Below are 17,882 nucleotides of genomic sequence, written 5' to 3'. Positions count from 1 at the left end.
TCCTCCACCCTCCGTCAGAAACTTACTTTCTTAAAGTGTGGTAGAGATTGCAAGGAGGGAGGTGATGGACGGTGGATATGCTTGCGGACTATAGATGGCTTGGTGGACCCGTTCCAGGCGATCACAGCTTGTCACTAGCTTGCCCTCAAGCCAAAACCAGGCCAACTTTGCCTAGCCAAACAGGCCGGTTTGCACGTGCTCCGCACGTGCCAACCTCTATAAAAGGGTCCTCGCGATCGCCCGCTAGGGTTTCAGAGAAACGTGAGGTNCAACGGAACCGCGCCGAGCCAAACAGGCCGGTTTGCACGTGCTCCGCACGTGCCAACCTCTATAAAAGGGTCCTCGCGATCGCCCGCTAGGGTTTCAGAGAAACGTGAGGTTAAAGCGACGGCCCCCTCTCCCCGTCCGCCCTGTTCGAGCTCCCGCTTCGACTAGGCCCTCATCGTCCTCTTCTTCCTCCTCATCGAACTAGGGTTAGGTTTAGGGTTAGGAGTTTTTGGGAGGATCTCGTAGATCGACGCAGCCATGACGGTGAAGCTCTCGAAGGCGGAGAAGAAGGTCGCGTACGACAAGAAGCTGTGCCAGCTCCTCGATGAGTACAACAAGGTGCTCATCGCCACGGCGGACAACGTCGGCTCGAACCAGCTCCAGAACATTCGCAAGGGGCTCAGGGGCGACTCCATCATCCTCATGGGGAAGAACACCCTCATCCGACGCTGCATCAAGATCCACGCCGAGAAGTCCGGGAACAAGGATTACCTCAACCTCCTCCCCCTCCTCGTGGTATCAATCGATCTTTTTCTCTCGTTTTTTAACGTTTCCAAACTGTTTTGATTCCATTTAGGTTTTGTTTCATCGGTTTCGTATTGTTGATCTGTGGAAAAGCTACGATCTTCGGTTGGTATTTAGTACTTTGATTAGTTTTTGTGAAGGTACTAGATTTTTTTAGAAAAATTGTAGTTTTAATTGAAGTATTGGGCTTTTTGTGGTCCTCTGCCTTTATTTTCTGTATTTTTGAGAAGTTTCTGGGTATTTTAGCTAGTTTAGTTATAGTGTAATTTGGATAATACTCTCACTAGAGTTGTTGTAAATTGTAGGGAAATGTTGGATTAATTTTCACCAAGGGAGATCTCAAGGAGGTCAGTGAGGAGGTTGCTAAGTATAAGGTATGTATCATATTTCCTATCACTGTTCTGTAATAATATTATATGTCAAACAAACATAAGAATTTCTCTGCAGTAGGTAATTTCTGTTCTGTTTTGTGAGTTCAATTGGAGTGATACAATGAAAACCATTTGGATATAATGGGGAAGCATAATTTTGTTGTCTTACCAAGCGTGCTTCAGAAGGAACTATTACTCATCAGACTAGCTGTTTTCAGTAAATAAAAAGATAGCTTATTGACAATGCTAGTCGGTTTGAACAATCCAAAGTAATTTGTGATAATTCTGAAATGACAAATTTCGATAATGAGTGAGTACTCACTAGTAGTTGTAAAAACCAGGAAAAGCTTCTATATAATGTTTTGCTATTTATGTACACATTCATCTGTAAGGGTAGAAGAACCTATCTATATACACTCTTGTATTCCGGCTTCAGAGAGTAAGTGTTGGTTTTCTTAATTTTTGTGACATCTCTTTAGGTATAAAGTTGATAATAAAGAGGCACTACTAGGAGATTTATGATGGATGCCATGGGGAGCGTATGAATATCTGGTTGTGTTTTTATTTTTGGGGAAAAATACAATATGATGTTAGTTGATTTCTTGCCAGATTTATGATAATAGCTCTTCTTTTGCTAATTTGATTCAGAAGCATAGGCCTGACTTTTCAGTGCTTGGTATCTTATGTTATTCCTCTGTTGTTTGTTGAACTTATCTGATTGTTTTGAACAGCGATGTTGCAACACTTTCTCCTTTTGTTTTAACGATGTTTATGGCCATTTGTACAAATCAGGTTGGAGCTCCTGCTCGTGTGGGACTCGTCGCCCCGATTGATGTTGTGGTTCCACCCGGCAACACCGGACTGGACCCCTCACAGACCAGCTTCTTCCAAGTAAGTTAATCACATATCTTCTATTCTTGAACAGAATTTCAACGAATCTTCAAATTCTTACTTGTCTACCGCTCCACTTTCAGGTCCTCAATATCCCCACTAAGATCAACAAGGGCACGGTCGAAATCATCACTCCTGTGGAGCTGATCAGGAAGGGGGAAAAGGTGGGATCGTCTGAAGCGGCCCTGCTTGCTAAGCTTGGCATCAGGCCCTTCTCCTACGGCCTCGTCATACAGTCAGTGTACGACAGCGGTTCTGTTTTCAGCCCCGAGGTGCTCGATCTGACAGAGGACGATCTGATTGAGAAGTTTGCAGCTGGTGTTTCCATGGTCACCTCGCTTTCCCTGGCCCTTTCCTATCCGACCCTCGCAGCTGCTCCGCATATGTTCATCAATGCCTACAAGAATGTACTCGCTGTTGCTATTGAAACTGAGTATACATTCCCACAAGCAGAGCAGATCAAGGAGTATCTGAAGGTATGTTATCGTGATCTAATGCTAGCCCGCTTGTTCTGAGCTCAAAGTTTAAATTAGTCCTAGCGTAACAACCATGAGCTCGTTTTTTGTTTTTTTTTCTCTGGTAAACTACCTTCTTCAAATTATCGACATTAACAAGAGAGGTTGCAATATTAACCTATCTCTCTTGTTATTTTACTAACGTATCTCTTTGTCAGATCTTTATTTTGTTACTTGACCAAATATAAGTATACTTGCAACTAATGTGATGAAGCAGCTGTGTTTTAACAGAACTTAAGAGTTTCTGAAATAGAAAGTAATGAAATTTGAGTTGAAAGTAGAAAAATTCACAGTTCAGTACCTGTTTCAAATGCGGTGCAGTTCATGGATGATCAATATTCCTAGTGTTTTTTTGGCTGGAAGGGATGAATTTGTTGACTTAAGAATGTTTTATGAAGCTCGTTTGATTGAAAACTTGTTTCCTAACCAAATAGGTAGCTACACAAATTAGATGGGCGTAAGTTATATTTTTGTTTTATCAGGACCCGAGCAAATTTGCTGTTGCCGCCCCGGCTGCTGTTGCTGATTCTGGAGCTGCTGCTGCTCCGGCCGCTGCTGCAAAGGAAGAAGAAAAGAAAGAGGAGCCTGCGGAGGAGTCCGACGACGACATGGGCTTCAGCCTGTTTGATTAAATCCGGATTCTCTGGCCTTCGAGAATGTACCTTTACTAAGAATTTTTGCCTAGTTAGCTCAATTATCTATCAGACATGTTAAGGACTGTAATTGGTTTCTACTTGCCACTCATTAGCTCGCATTTTTGGTTTCCTTGATTTTTGTTATTTTCAGGTCAAGTGTGGTATTATTTTGGCTGTATGATGGATTTCTGTTGTGGTTATAGAATAACTAAGGTTTGTTTTACCTCTTTTTGTAAGTTAAGTGTACTACTACTATGATGGATGGTGTGGTAAAATATGCTACAGAAAAATACTGGTTGGATGCTACAGAAGCAGTCGTTTTAAATTTTAGAGTTTAATTCATTTGTGAACATATTATTGTACTCGGTAAAGCACGAGGAATTCTACACTGTCACACTTGCACCACGTCATCAATAATAAACCAATCACATTCCTTCTTTTTAAACAAAAGTATAATAAAAATATTTTTTTACAATCATGATGGGACATATATTTTTAAAAGGATTAATTTGATTGGTTTGTTACGCCACGTCACTAATGTACCCGTTGCATTCTAGAATTTTTCGTAAAGCACTACCGGTTTGGTTTCAAAGTTTATTTCAACCATGGGCATATCTTTTGATATTTTGTGTGAGACCCTCAAAACTTGTTGTTATTTACATAACACGGTATTTGTTATTAGATTATTAATGTTGCAGGCTGCTGTAAAGTACTTGCGACATTTTGTTTTTCAAAAAAAATAATAATAATAATAATAATGCCTCCTTGGGAGGTTAAACCCCTCATCACACTCTTGCTTTACTACGATCTGTTTTGAGCATTTTTCGAGCTTATTGTTACTTCACAATGGTGGCATAGAAACAATGCGCACGAAAAATTATACAAATTGTTCCATGATTTTACGTTTAAAGACGTAAAGGATTATACATGAGAGAGACAGTATCAACACGAGCTTAATGATAAGCAAGCATGATGCGTTATCGTCCTTAGTACATAACTAAACCATACATATTTAAGTTTTTTTTCTACTGAGCCAGAGCACTGGTGTTGTACACAAGAAGCGCTCCGCCGAGAAGCAGCCCGGCGAGAGTTACAGCCCATATCAACAGCCCTGTGCTTCCTGCATGATCAATCAAATTATGCAAATTTAAAGAACAAGGGATTAAGTTAAACTTTTCTGAGGATCTGTATTTCTGGTGTTAGACCAGAAAACTTTTAGTTTGCTGACGGTGCGGCATTCAACTGTTGATGTGTTATTGTGATGTGTGGTTTACCTCCAACATAGACATCACCACTTGGGGACCATTCATCTGGTGAGTAGATTGGGCTGCAAATTTATTAAAAAAAAATGTTAAATTTTACAAGTTTTTTGTTCTATTCAATCATTAACAGAAGTTTCTTCAGGATTATTATTTCTTTTCTTTTCCAATTTGGGATTTATAGTGATTATCCTCTCTCTCTCTCTCTCTCTCTCTCTCTCTCTTCATGTATTATTATGAAGCTACTAAATTAAGTAAATAAGGTTGAGCAATAAGAAAAAAAAAAAAACGTAAACAAGTCTATGTGTTATACCTGTAGCCATCAACATTTGCACCATATTTGTCCACAAACTGGTAAACTCCCTTCCCCTGGATTATATTAAAAAAAAGAATACCAAATAATTAAGGCACCATTTCAAATGATAATCGATTGTCTCATATGGTATCAAAACAAGAGGTTGTTTCTGTTTATCCGTGCATAAAATATTGCATCGAAGGTAATGATGGAACAAAAAATAACTAAAGAAAATAATAATAATAAAAAAACAATTACCTTAGCCTTCCTTCCCGATGCATCAAGACCACTTGGGAGTTCCATCCCTCCTCCAGGCCCTGCAATATTAGTGCTTCCTAAGTTTCACACTTTGAAGATTGAATAATCATGAATATAATAGGATGAGGTGAGTTTTTTTTTTTTTTACGAATAAATTTACTTTTTCTAGCTTTTTCTTCAAAAAGGAACTGGATGTTAAAATCAATTAACTTCTACGTGAACACAGAGGTTATTTCAGAAGCCAGATCAAAAATATTATTAGATTTGACAATTTCTACACAAACTACTGGTATCCGAGCAGTAAGGCACTAGAGTGGGTTTAGAGAATACAGGTTCGAGTCACAGTTACAAAGACGCTGGGATTAGAATATTCAACAAACCTACTAACAAGTGAGTAGGTACAATGACTCTCTGAGCCGGTAATAAAAGTAACTTTGTTAGTAACACCATGTAGGTGGCGACGAAGCTACTTACCGTAGGGGGTGGTAGTCTTGATCTTCCTAGTGCGACTAGCCTGAACATTGAGAGAGGACGGGCTCCGTGCCAATGAGGGGAGTCCCTTAGCTTGAGCCCTCTCAACTACAATTGAAGATGGCTTCAACACCAAAGAAGACATCACTGTGGTTGCCATGCTCTCTCTCTCTCTCTCTCTCTCTCTCTCTCTCTGTGTTCTCTCTCTACTCTCTCTCTACTGTGCCCAAAATGTGAAGAGGAGAGTGATATTATGAAGTGAGAGGGTGATTACCATGCTGACACGTGGCAATCTCTATGTGGCTGGATCCTGATATGGTATTGCCCAAACATTATCTTCTCCTCCTGAGGGCCCCTGCACAGAAAAAAATAGGTGTGTTTCAGAGAAGGCCTCTTTTTGTTTATTCATTTCTTTGTGGGTGAAATTTATTCAAACTAGATTCAAAAAAGTTGTTGGCCGGGCTAGGGTCAGTGACTGGGCTCACGCAGTTAGAACAGCGGGCCAAAATTAATCAATTTTGGGCCCATCAACAGCCCAGTTTGGCCCATTATAGCCCACTGTCAGTATGAGAAATTATTAACAGCAGTAAACAGTCTATATTGTGACTGCAGGTTTAAAAATTATAAGACACTGAAACTGAGTCTATTGAATATTACGGAACAATTTATTAACTTTGAATAACAAATATGAAGAAAAGGGAGCAACTTAGATAAATGTTTACTCCAATATACCGGCAATTTTGTTGAATTTTTATCAATGAAGTACATGCTTAAATTACAGACTAGTTGTAGTTATCGCTGAACACAGCATTTCTGATGTTCAATCCACAACATGCTTCGATGAATTTGTGCTTTGTTATCACCAGCGAATGTGTCTAATTCTCATCCTTCCCAGAGTAGTAATGTCGAAAGACACACGAAAAGTCCTTAGAATCGTAGCCCTTCTCGCATAATCTTTTGTAACTGCAGGAAAAAAAAAAATTGCATTCACAAAGTAAGAAAGAAGCTAACTCAAGTATGATAGCTTTTTATAGTTTTATGGAGGTTTAGGGGCAAAAAGATATCTCACATATTATGAGCTTTGGAAGTTAGCGGACTCTCGAGACCGACCTCAGCTGCAGATGTAATGGCTAATCCCAAGTCCTTAGCCTGCATAGATATCATCTTCTCATAAAATGGCATGCTTACTAAGCAGACTAATTTGTGAAGAGATTATCTGAAACCATCATATAATGGGAAGTTAGGCATCAATTTTGCATTGCGATAGTATGTTTCGACAAAAAAATGAAGTGATAAAGGATTTGGCTCTCAGCTTTAGGTCTAGAGTGCACCTTAGACTCGATAATATCTATGTGAAGGATTTCCAATTGGTAACAAAAAAACTGGTTAAAGAGCTAGATGATATTTACTCCATACCATAAGTTTAGATGCAAATCCACCATCGTAATTCCTTGACGAAGGCACCCCCGGCATTACTCCCGGAACCGGATTGTAAGTGTCACTGCCAAATTTGGTGAACATCAAAAATATTTTCTTTTAATTAAGAAATTATGTATATAAATTCAAAATGGGATCAAGTTCTTCACTTCTGAATATAGCATTCAAGAATGACACAAAGTGACAAATCCACTTATGCAAATCACAACTAATTGCATAAGGCAAAAACTAGCCAAATCCATAAAAATCAGTGGAAGGTCTAATGTTGTGATGCGAGTGAAAGTTACCAGAGAAGAAAGATATTCAGATTAACATGAAATTGCCAAATTGTAACTCAAGAATCATAAAAAATAAATGGGATAATGTAAATGGTTGACACAGATTTGAGGAAGTCATTCAGAATGACTTAATTGGAACTTCCTGTTAAATAGCCTGTTAAGAACAAGTGACAGCGACAAATAATTTGCTACAAAATGTAGGACAGAGGCAGGTAATTATTTACCTACTCCAACATCGAGCACTTGAAGAATTGAATATATTTGTTAATGTGCTCGCCCTAATTCCAAGGTTCTGACCAAGAGCAAAAGCTTCGGAGACCCCAATCATGCTAATTGCCATCGCCAAATTGTTACATATCTTTGCTGCCTGGAGATGACAAATGATGCAAATCTTCCATAGAGTTAGAACTCAAAGCGGCATGTTTTGCAAATCAGCAAGTTCGATCGTATTAAAAAGAGTTTAATTTTGCATATATCTACACTGTATGAAAGTATATAACAGCTCTTTTCATCCTTCACCCCCATCTTCATAGAGGTTACAGAGGAAGCAATTTAAATCTATTGAGGAGCTGTAAATCATGAATCAAACTGTTTACAACAGTTTCTGTTTCATGAAATCTCTTTTCTGCATCTCATTTTTCCCATCAACCTAGTGAGAGATGAAAGACAAAAAGTTCAGTATATGAAAGAGAAACTGACTTACAGCACCATTTCCAGACCCACCACAATAGATTGTCCTTTTACCCATGGCTAGAAGTAAGGGTTCAGCAGCAAGATAAGCAGCTTCTAAGCCACCCACCTAGAATAAAAGGGTCGCTTTTATTCATAAAGTTTTGAGTGTAGATCCTTCGTCAAATTGTAAAATTTTATTTGTTAAGCTCCCCTTTGTTTACTTTTTAGCGACCAAGGAGAAGAAGTACCATGAAAGTAAGTGTTCCGGCTTCTGCAGCTGGGACGCCTCCGGAGACAGGAGCATCCAACATGATCGGCTTTTCTACATAGCCTGAATAATAAAACCACATCAATGGTAGCAAAGAAAATATAGAAAGCCAATACATTTCCAGAAATTTGAGCAGCTCTCAACATATGTTGCTAACTTTATTCATTTTCCCTACTATGGTACTAACTGCTGTGATACATATTGTAACACCCACTAGTAGTGTTTAATTGGTAAGGTGCAGGAATATAAAAATATATCAGATCAACACACAAACAAACTAATAGCTTTAACACCAATTTCTTGTCTTGAGATAATTAAATATGCAAATTTTGAAAAATGAGAAAATTCAATATGCTATTCTAAAGCTACTTATATAGGTGTCTTATAATATTTGATAGAGTACTAGGTAGCATTCTGTAGGAGCATACAAATAAAAATACCTTTCTTTTCTTTTAGATGGCATTTTGAGATGCTCATTGAAATCTTTCTTGAAGTTTGTGGATCAACTGTAGAAGAGTCTATGAATAACCAGGGGCTTAAGTGATTTTGACTTTCTATCAAGCCGTTTTGTCCAAAGTAGACATCCAAAACCTGAAAAATGGTTCAAGAATATAACATCTGCATTCGTCTAGCATTACATTACAGGGTCCTCAATATTTGTCAGAAGTCAACTGATCAAAGTACAGCAAGTGTTTCCTCTACAAGTCAAAAAGAAAAAAGAGAAATAAACAGATCAAAACTAACTTACATTAGACGATGTGGGCAGCATGGTGATTATGACATCACTTGACTCGGCAACTTGACAAGGAGTTTCTTTTGTCGGAACACCCTTTTCCGAGAACTTCTTCATGGTATTATCATTACTAGAGATCATCAGAATCCAAGTTTTTATTTGACGGTCCACTCTCAAAATTCAAATTGCAAAAAATTACAATCATTAGGCTTAGATAAAATTTTGTAAATATTCCCTGGTTAATCAATAAAAACAAATTCTTCTCAAGAAGAAAGAGAAACTCGATCCAATAAGATTGCTTCTATTTCTGGAAGAGCAGTTGCTAGACCAAAACACTAATTGAGAAGCTACTCATGCTATAGAAGAGACTTGTACCTGCATAAGCTACCATTTATCAAAATGGAAGGCTTCATAACAATGCGACAATGAATTATTACCTTTAATTACTTCGTTTTGCTTTTGTATAGAGTATAAAATGCAAGATTATTAGCAAACCAAGTTTTGATTAGTTCAACGAAAGCCATGAATAATACAACAGTGGATGATTATACTTACATGTCATGAACTGTAACTTTATATCCAGCCGTTATCAGATTCTTCGCCATGTGGTACCCCATGTTTCCGAGTCCTATAAATCCAACTCTCTGCAAAGTATTCACAGGATATAAAAAAAGGAATCAACATAAATCCTAAGAGAGAAAAGCACCACTCTAAAGAATAAATGAATTGAAAACTGTTGAAGAACTTAAAAGAAAATCGTTCTCTCAATTTACTTCATATTAGGCAGTAAGAATCATAAGATTATCGCTGGGTCGATTCGTAACGGATTGACTTGGCGGGTAATCTGGTATCAAAGTCAATCATAAATCCCCTTAGTTAGGTCGTGGATTCAATTCCCACATCTATCACTTGCTAGATTAAATACACGTCTTTTCGTCCGTTCTGTTACCTCTTCTGTCAATGCATGCGACATGATATTACCTTATCTACACCATGCATGTGAGTGAGGGTGTTAAGATTATTCCCGGACCATTTTTCCTTCTGATTAGATGAATCTTTTGGATAACAGTTACTAATTAACATATCCTCCAAAAAAAAAGTTACAATTAGCAAATCAAAAAGCTAATACAAGATATATTAGAATCAAAGCACTAAACAGTGTGAGCTCCAGTAATAGTCCACAATTGCTCATCCACTAAGAACATTAGATATCTCATTGCAGTGTGACATCTAAGCAATTAACCCCAATGTACAAGTTTTCATTTTTTTTTTTTTACGTTTAACCCAAAAATTTGAGCTTTGATCATTCAAAAAAAGTCTTTTCCCGTCAAAAAAAAAAGGGATCATAAAAAAATCCAAATCGGGATTTTTACTCCAACAGTTTTTGCAATCAGAATCTCATCAAATTGGCCAAAAAATCACAAAAAAAGGAAAAAATATATATATAAAACTCACCTCTAATTGGGATGGAACAGCATCAGAAGAGAATCCACGATTCAAATTGGGGCGAAGACGAATCCAATCGCAGCTCCTTAGAAATCTATGAACTCGAAACCCTCTACTCGCCATTCTCTCTCTCTCTCTCTCTCTCTCTCTCTCTCTCGAAATGTATACAAGAGTCAAAGATAAGTCACAATGGTTAGCACTTAAGGCTAATATACAAAAAAACCCCCATACTTTACTCTTTTCTAAAAACATCCACCTTCATGAAAGTTACATCATCTCATTTACAACTGGTCTCGAACAAATTTAAAACATTTAGAAAAGAGTAAAGTATCCAAGCTTCAATTGCTATAATTAATCAAAAATATACCAATGCTTCGTGTACTATTTCTATGTTGCGATTTCATTATATTTTATATTTAAATATTTTAGTTTCTCAAGTTTTATATTTATTGTCATACTTAAACCTAATGAAACTAAAAGAGTTTTAAAATTTTTGTATACAATAAACCAAAATAAGCAAGACCTTTTATAGAAAAAAAAAAAATATTTATGAGAATAAGTAGATATTTTTTGAGATTTTTTTGCATTTAGCCCCCTCTTAAATTTTTTTCACAAATAGCCTAACGAAATTTATAATTGCAAAATTGGTTCTATCCCCACCACGCAAGCGTCATGTAAGAGCTATATCACCGGCTATGAAAGGTTAAGTTTAATACGATGAATGATTCATCATGTTTAAAATACGGTAAATTATTTACCGTATTTGGAAGGGCTAAACAGTAGTCAATCTTGCAGTATAAAAGAATTCAAATAGTTCTGAAGTGCATTTTTTTTTAAATACGGTAACCATTCATCGTGTCTGCCAACTACCCGTTAACATGATGCTTGTATGGTGGAGATAGAGCCAGTTTTATAATTATAAATTGTGGGATAATTTGTGAAAAAAAAATTATGAGGGGGCTAACATGCAAATAAAAAGAGCCCATTTTTTGACTACTGTCTACTGAGGACTAAAATGTAAAAGATCTACAGATTTAGAGACTAAAATGTGTATGTTAAAAATAAAGGGACTATTCACACATTTTACCTTCGTTGTAATAATTAGCGCGTGCGGTTAAAATGTTTATTTTTAGTTTTTTCTGTTCCCTCTGAACACTTTTTCCCTTCCTTCGAAACGAAGAGTTCGTTGGCGGTGAAGGCGCGTTGGAGGAGACGAAGCGAAGTGTGAGTGTGCGAGTGTGAGTATCTCATCAAAAACCTAATTTGAGGCCCAAGTTTCGATCTTTGAACTCGTGCGTCCTCGTGATCGCGTTTACGTCTCGTTTTACTGCTATTTTGAGGGAATTTTTGGCGTATCTTCGCGTCTCTTTTGGTGTTATTTAGGCCTTGATCGCCGATGTAAGGGTTTTGATGCTTCGACCTTGTGTTTATTCGGTTGTTTTTATTTTGTTCTTCATTTTGTTCGGAAAAGCGTATGAGTTAGGCTATATTGTTGGGTATTTGGTGCTTCTTTTTTTTTTCCCGTATAATTTGCTGTGATTATGGATCGTTCGCTTAAATGAGTTTTTTTTGTGGCTTAGGGTTTTGGAAGTTTTGTCCTTTTGATCGCATTTTCCAGTGTTGACCATCGGGTGAGGCAAAAAGTAGTAGTTGATCATCTCATGAATTACCGCATTCCTACACTAATTTGATAATTTTAAGCCAATGTATGGAGTTTTCGAGAAATTTTTACTTAAAAAAGTTAATTTGTAAGTGTAGTGGCCATTTGAAGAAGACCCTTGAAGTGATTTGGATTGCTACGAAAAAAAAAAAAAAAAAGTGGCTGCTTACTCTTGTATTTGCATTTTCTAAATCTTGCTTTGTTTTTCATTTATTTTCTTTCCTTTTTCCTTTCCAGGAAATTAGCGCAAATAGTTATGTAATTTATGTTGCATCAGTTGTATTTTACTAACTGAGATATTACTTAAAGGTGAATAGAGTGAAAAGGATACTTCAACTTATCAACTTATGGGAACTAAAGCACCTGAAACTGGGGTAAAGAAGCCAACATTTACTCCAAAGGCCCTAATTCATCAAAAATATGCTAGTAAAGCAAGCTACAGGATTGAGGAAGTGCAGGAGACTCTGGAAAATGGCTGCCCCGGATTGGCTATCGGGCAGCAATCTCGGATTCTTTACCGCTGTTTCTTGGATCTTCCGGAATTGTCCGTTGTTTCGGATACGTTTACACGGAAGAAAGATGCGGAACAGTCAGCTGCGCAGATTGCTGTGGAGAAGGTTTGGGTTCATTGCTTGGATTTTTGGTATTGGTATCTGTACATGCTGCTTTATTTCTGTGAGTAGAGATAGGATTATTTGCAGTGGAAAAGTTAATAGGATTACTACCTATTTGATTAGAAAATGGGATAATGCAAAAGGTATTTTAATGGATTAGAATTTCTTACTACACACTGGCCCAGTTTGTCTATGCAAAAACCTATGCAATGAAGGAAAACGTGACGTTGGACACATTGCTTCGCCTTTATAATTTATTTTATTTTTCATTAAATCAGCTTCTTTCATAGTTGATGCATAAAGCCTCACGCCCTTTGCAATCATATCATCCATTTTTATGATCTTTGGCTTTAGGCATACCTGGTATATGAAGTAGCTTTTATTTTCGTATTCCTGTCATGATTATACCTTGTCTTTTTTTTTTTGCCAGCTGGGCATTCAGTCCAATTTGAATTCCTCCACACCGGAGGAAGCTTGGAATGAACTAGTTGCTCGCATGTCTGGCTTATTTACAGATGAGGTTGGTAATTTAGCGTGAATTTTCTTTCCTTCCTATCTTTGTGCTCTGGACATGATATCAAAAGCTCTAATTGTTCTCACAAGTTTGGAAACAGCTAAGTTGATTTGTTGTACGATTGATTATGAAACCGACCATCCTATCAGTAACATTCGTTTTAATATTTATACGTCGATAGTCTAGACTTTCAGATAGCAAATTCTGGAAACATTTAATATTTATTAGTGACATTGAATATAACTTCTTCCATTTCTAACACTTCCATGCTTCGGATGTTCATGTGGGAAGTTCCTTTCATCATCCCACCCTCTGGTTGTCCATTTCGGAGTGGCATTGAGAAGAGCGGGCAACCTGTATGGCACGATACCCATGACTGTTATTGCCGCATGTGATGTAAAAGTCAATAGCTTATGCAAAATCATCGATCCCAAGGCAGAATCAGATCCTCTCGTGGTCTTGTCACTAATCTCAAAGGCTGCCAAAGCTTCGGAATCTGTTTGCACTTTGGATGGCAAATTCTGGATAAGAAAAAAAGAGGGTTACTCTCCTAATGTCATTGAGTTAATACTAAACAGATCTTCGAGCATTTCGGAGTGTTTACAGGTAGAAGCAGTGTATATTCCTTGTGAAATGGAGGAGCAGGTTTCTACATTGAGTCTTCTTGTATCAGATACCAAATATTACATGGATGAAATTGCAGAGAAGCTCAATGTTAATGACTCTTCCCAGATCATTGTCTCAAGGTATGGAAAGACAGAGTAATACTATTCCCTTCTCCCTCTTTTTTTCCTTTTTATTTTTTGGGTATATCCAATTTGCGTTTGGGGTAATTTTGAGGAAAAGAAAATTTTGCTGCTTCTATTTACTATTTTAATTTTTGCATATTTGGGCCAATTTATCTTTGTTGCCAATTTATCTTTGTTGTAGGCTTAAAGTGCTGCAGGTGAAACTTTTCTGTTGTGTATATCCGTTAGAACAATTGCTAGGAGTATATTAGTCCATAAATTGGTTTCCCTCCTAAATTGTTAGGAGCAATAAAAGTTCATCATGTTTGCAAAATTGGAAAAGATAGTGGTTATTTATGCAAAAGCCTTTTGTGTCTGCTATGCTTAATGGCCATTTCGAATTTGTTATGTACTTATACTCCAGGACAGTTGGCAAAGCCTCCTCAGACATGAAGTTATATTTTCCCATTCCAGAGGCTTGCATTGACGTCAATATGGAACAGCTATTGAATAAACGAGCTTCCTACTTCTCAGGCCAGTCGATTTATGGGAATGCTATCTTTGCTAATATTGGTTACACACGGAAGTCTTCAGAGCTCTTCTGTGAGGATGTATCTCTGTGTTCCTATTACAGGTCTGTACTGACTTATTGATGCTTGTAGTAGATCCGTATGCTGATATGCATCTGCTTGTTTTGTTTGTGAGTTTTTATTTTGCACACATGCTCCGGCAAAATTATCTGTTGCGTACATATCCTGTAAAGTCTAAGCTTTCATGTCCAAGCTTCCTTCCCAATTTGATACAAGTGTATTTTTGTGGGGTCATGAAAATTCCAAATTTGTAAGGGTTGTATTGTCAAAAGATGATTTTGTTGGGTTATGTATATGACAGCCCCTATAATTTTTATCCAAGTTCATATGACCAAATTTTTAGTTCTCCAGGATGCTTCTTGGCAAGTTACCTGATGGCGCCTACAAGGTGTCTAGAGAGGCAATATTTGCAGCAGAACTTCCTACTTCATATACTTCACGTTCTAACTGGAAGGGTCCTCCCCCAAGGGATCTACTCTGTGTATTTTGCCGCCAACAAAGGCTGTCCGAGCCTATTTTCTCTGTTACAAATGTTGACTCCTATGAAATTTCATCAGAATTATCGGGGAATTGCAAAGAAGTCCAGCATGCAAATGGAGGTATAGGTGGTATCGACAACAAAGATTCAGACAAGTCAATTTTACTTAAATGTGAAGTGAAAATATTCTCAAGGAGACAGGAAACATTAGCTGAATTTTCTTTTGCTGATACTTACAGAAAAGAGTCTGATGCTATTCAGAACTCGGCACTAAAGGTTCTGAATTGGTTTGATAATTACCTCAAGCAACTAGACATGCCTATTGAAAAAATTTCCTCTTTTGGAAGTTCTGACAATATTAAAGTCTACCCACAAGCTTTTGCCCAGGAATTTGCAATGTATCTATCTGTCTATGGTGTGAAGCAGAACTATTTTCCGGGAAAATGCAGTTCATTAGGATCGTTTCCGAGGAACCTGTCAATTCCAAAGTTTGAAAATGGGATGATTCTGTTTAGTATTGACGGTCCCGATTCTGGTGTTTTTCCTTCTCCTGGATCGTTAACGTGCATTAGTTATGCTACTTCTTTGGTTAAGGAGGAGATTAATCTGAAAGAAGTGCTTGAAAGTAATGATGAGTTTGAGTTTGAAGTAGGAACTGGTGCTGTTATTAGCCAAATTGAAGCTTGTGTAACTCAGTTGTCTATTAATCAAGCTGCAAATTTTGTCATAGAAGCACCTTCTAGGGAAATAATTCTGGCTGCAGCTGGTGAATCTGCTAATCGCCTTTCACAATTACCTTTAGGTAAGAATGTGCAATTGTCCCTCTCCCTCACTCTCAAGTTTTTATCATCGTTAACAGTAGAGCTCTTCCAAAAATATCTCATATTTTTTTTGCATTTTACAACTCTAGTTCACTCTCTCTTTTTTCTGCAAATTTTGTTTAAGATCTTCTTTTTGGATAAGTCTTGCCTAGAGTTCCAATCTACGGCATTCTGATCCCTGGAAGGATATTTTGGTTTAAAATTGCAAAAAGAGATGAAATGGGTCAGAGTCGCAAAATTAAATAAGGTGTTGCATTTTTTATGCAAAACGGCGGTAACATTGCATTTAGCAATGCAGAATAATGCCACAAATTTTCTTGCAGACAATTGCTTCTTGGAGTTCTCGGTAAAGGTACTGCGAGTAACGGAGCCACTAGAAGACAGAATGGAGAAGGCTTTATTTAGCCCACCTCTTTCAAAACAGCGAGTTGAATTCGCCGTTAGGCACATTAATGAGTCTCAAGCTACCACCTTGGTAATATTTGCTGGTTCTGGTTATTCTGAATATGCATTAATAGTTATCAAGGTTGATCTTAAATTCTCATGTCTGTTGCATATATGCAGGTGGATTTTGGCTGTGGATCGGGAAGTCTTCTTGATTCATTATTGGAGCACACAACTTCTCTTGAAAAGATTGTAGGTGTTGATATTTCGCGTAAGAGTCTCACCCGTGCAGCAAAGGTAATGCACATAAAAATTTATCCATTCACACTTGCAAATGTTTTCATGCATTTTAGAATGAAGTAACCTCTCTTAACATGTTGATTTGGGATTGAAGTTTAATAGTTTTGTACATTGTAGTTGGTATTGTTTTAATTTACCTTTATGATCCTTTTTTTCTTCCCTCCTATTCTGCAATTGTGCATTTGCTCTCATGCTAGAAACTGCAACACTCTGCTCATTAATATTATTCCTTTTTTTTTTTAATTCTCAATACTTGATTATGCAGGTTCTTCATCAGAAACTAAGCAAAACCTCTCTGAATCAGATGAAATCCGCTGAGCTTTATGATGGATCAATCACAGATTTTGATTCTCGCTTATGTGGATTTGATATTGGCACTTGTCTTGAGGTACTTAACAGGCTCCTCCCTTTTGAAACTATAGAAGTTCAATATGTTTCTCTTGTGCGGACGGCAGTATTTAGATCACTTGAATATTTTCTTAAGGATCAGATATTAACTTCGAAATAGAAATAACCAATACTTCTCCCTTTTTTATTTCTACAGTAAATTTTCTTACATAGATTAAGTTGTGCATAGCAAATTACAGGAAGATCACATAGCTTATGAGGAGCGAGATTATTGAGCCTAAGCTCATCCTCCAAGAAAACCACCTCGATGGTTACTATCATCCTCAAGTGTTTTTGCCCTGTCGATAAATTGAGTATATATAGGCCTATCGTACTTAATAATGGTGGCGGCAAAATGCAGGTGATTGAGCATATGGAAGAGGATCAAGCATGGTTATTCGGAGACATTGCTCTGAGTTCATTCTGCCCGAGAATTCTCATTGTCTCGACTCCCAACTACGAATATAATCCCATTCTTCAAAGATCTTCGGTGCCCAATAAAGAAGAAGACTCAGAAGACAAATCAGGACCATGCAAATTCCGCAACAACGATCACAAGTTCGAGTGGGCGAGAGCACAATTTGAGCATTGGGCTAACAAGCTCGCACTAAGGCATGATTACAGCGTGGAATTCAGTGGAGTTGGTGGGTTGGGAGATGTCGAGCCCGGATTTGCTTCTCAAATTGCTGTGTTTAGAAGAAATATATTGAATCTGGCAGATGAAGAGTGTGCGAGCATTGAGAATTCGCGTCACCCTTGTGAACTTGTATGGGAATGGAATGGTCAGCCGAACCTCTAACTTGAGTGCATTTGGATATTGGTAATTCTAATTAGAGCAGCACTAAGGTTACTACCTTTACCAGGGTCAGTGACGGAAGGATCTGCCTTTTTTTGGGTTTTCTTCTAACAATTTAGTGTAATACTTTTGATCTGTTGTAGGATGAGCACATTCAATAGGTAATATAAAAATTTTGTTTCACCACTTTGCTGTTACACTCTTTATGTTTACTAATCTCCTAGATTTGTTGTAAAGCTGTTTTATTTCGACGACTTGGAAGTAATCAGAATTTAGGAACTGCAGTGTT

The 17,882-nt window shown here is 37.5% G+C and overlaps 4 protein-coding genes across 14 annotated transcripts; 2 read left to right on the top strand and 2 right to left on the bottom strand.

Moving 5' to 3' along the window:
- On the top strand, positions 354–3,440 carry LOC109725124 (60S acidic ribosomal protein P0). Its single transcript, XM_020254200.1, has 5 exons — positions 354–783; positions 1,098–1,166; positions 1,956–2,054; positions 2,138–2,530; positions 3,052–3,440. Exons 1-5 carry the CDS (start codon positions 526–528, stop codon positions 3,199–3,201), a joined length of 969 nt encoding a protein of 322 aa, XP_020109789.1. The 5' UTR covers positions 354–525; the 3' UTR covers positions 3,202–3,440.
- LOC109724968 (photosystem II 10 kDa polypeptide, chloroplastic-like) lies at positions 4,016–5,686 on the bottom strand. Its single transcript, XM_020253986.1, has 5 exons — positions 5,491–5,686; positions 5,017–5,075; positions 4,777–4,832; positions 4,479–4,531; positions 4,016–4,324 (listed from the first exon to the last, which is right to left on the bottom strand). Exons 1-5 carry the CDS (start codon positions 5,645–5,647, stop codon positions 4,230–4,232), a joined length of 420 nt encoding a protein of 139 aa, XP_020109575.1. The 5' UTR covers positions 5,648–5,686; the 3' UTR covers positions 4,016–4,229.
- LOC109724967 (probable 3-hydroxyisobutyrate dehydrogenase, mitochondrial) lies at positions 6,101–10,486 on the bottom strand. Of its 4 annotated transcripts, none has more exons than XM_020253982.1 (10): positions 10,331–10,486; positions 9,431–9,519; positions 8,891–9,047; positions 8,583–8,733; positions 8,123–8,205; positions 7,906–8,001; positions 7,427–7,569; positions 6,904–6,988; positions 6,557–6,636; positions 6,101–6,450 (listed from the first exon to the last, which is right to left on the bottom strand). In XM_020253982.1, exons 1-10 carry the CDS (start codon positions 10,442–10,444, stop codon positions 6,363–6,365), a joined length of 1,086 nt encoding a protein of 361 aa, XP_020109571.1. In that variant the 5' UTR covers positions 10,445–10,486; the 3' UTR covers positions 6,101–6,362. The 4 variants fall into 4 exon arrangements, with proteins under 4 accessions (XP_020109571.1, XP_020109572.1, XP_020109573.1 ...); XM_020253983.1 differs by having other exon boundaries at positions 8,891–9,005; XM_020253984.1 differs by lacking the exon at positions 7,906–8,001.
- On the top strand, positions 11,473–17,790 carry LOC109724964 (small RNA 2'-O-methyltransferase). Of its 8 annotated transcripts, none has more exons than XM_020253972.1 (11): positions 11,474–11,719; positions 11,902–11,952; positions 12,291–12,598; positions 13,026–13,115; positions 13,401–13,855; positions 14,262–14,471; positions 14,779–15,707; positions 16,050–16,201; positions 16,291–16,407; positions 16,676–16,798; positions 17,159–17,790. In XM_020253972.1, the coding sequence occupies exons 3-11, from the start codon at positions 12,329–12,331 to the stop codon at positions 17,594–17,596; spliced, it is 2,784 nt and encodes a 927-aa protein (XP_020109561.1). In that variant the 5' UTR covers positions 11,474–11,719; positions 11,902–11,952; positions 12,291–12,328; the 3' UTR covers positions 17,597–17,790. The 8 variants fall into 8 exon arrangements, with proteins under 8 accessions (XP_020109564.1, XP_020109561.1, XP_020109562.1 ...); XM_020253977.1 differs by having other exon boundaries at positions 11,520–11,559; positions 12,299–12,598; XM_020253974.1 differs by having other exon boundaries at positions 11,527–11,559.

This window comes from Ananas comosus, linkage group 19 (genome assembly GCF_001540865.1).
Source record: "Ananas comosus cultivar F153 linkage group 19, ASM154086v1, whole genome shotgun sequence".
Lineage (NCBI taxonomy): Eukaryota > Viridiplantae > Streptophyta > Magnoliopsida > Poales > Bromeliaceae > Ananas > Ananas comosus.
The sequence above is the reverse complement of the archived record's forward strand: the minus strand, read 5'-3'. Positions and strand labels throughout refer to the sequence as shown.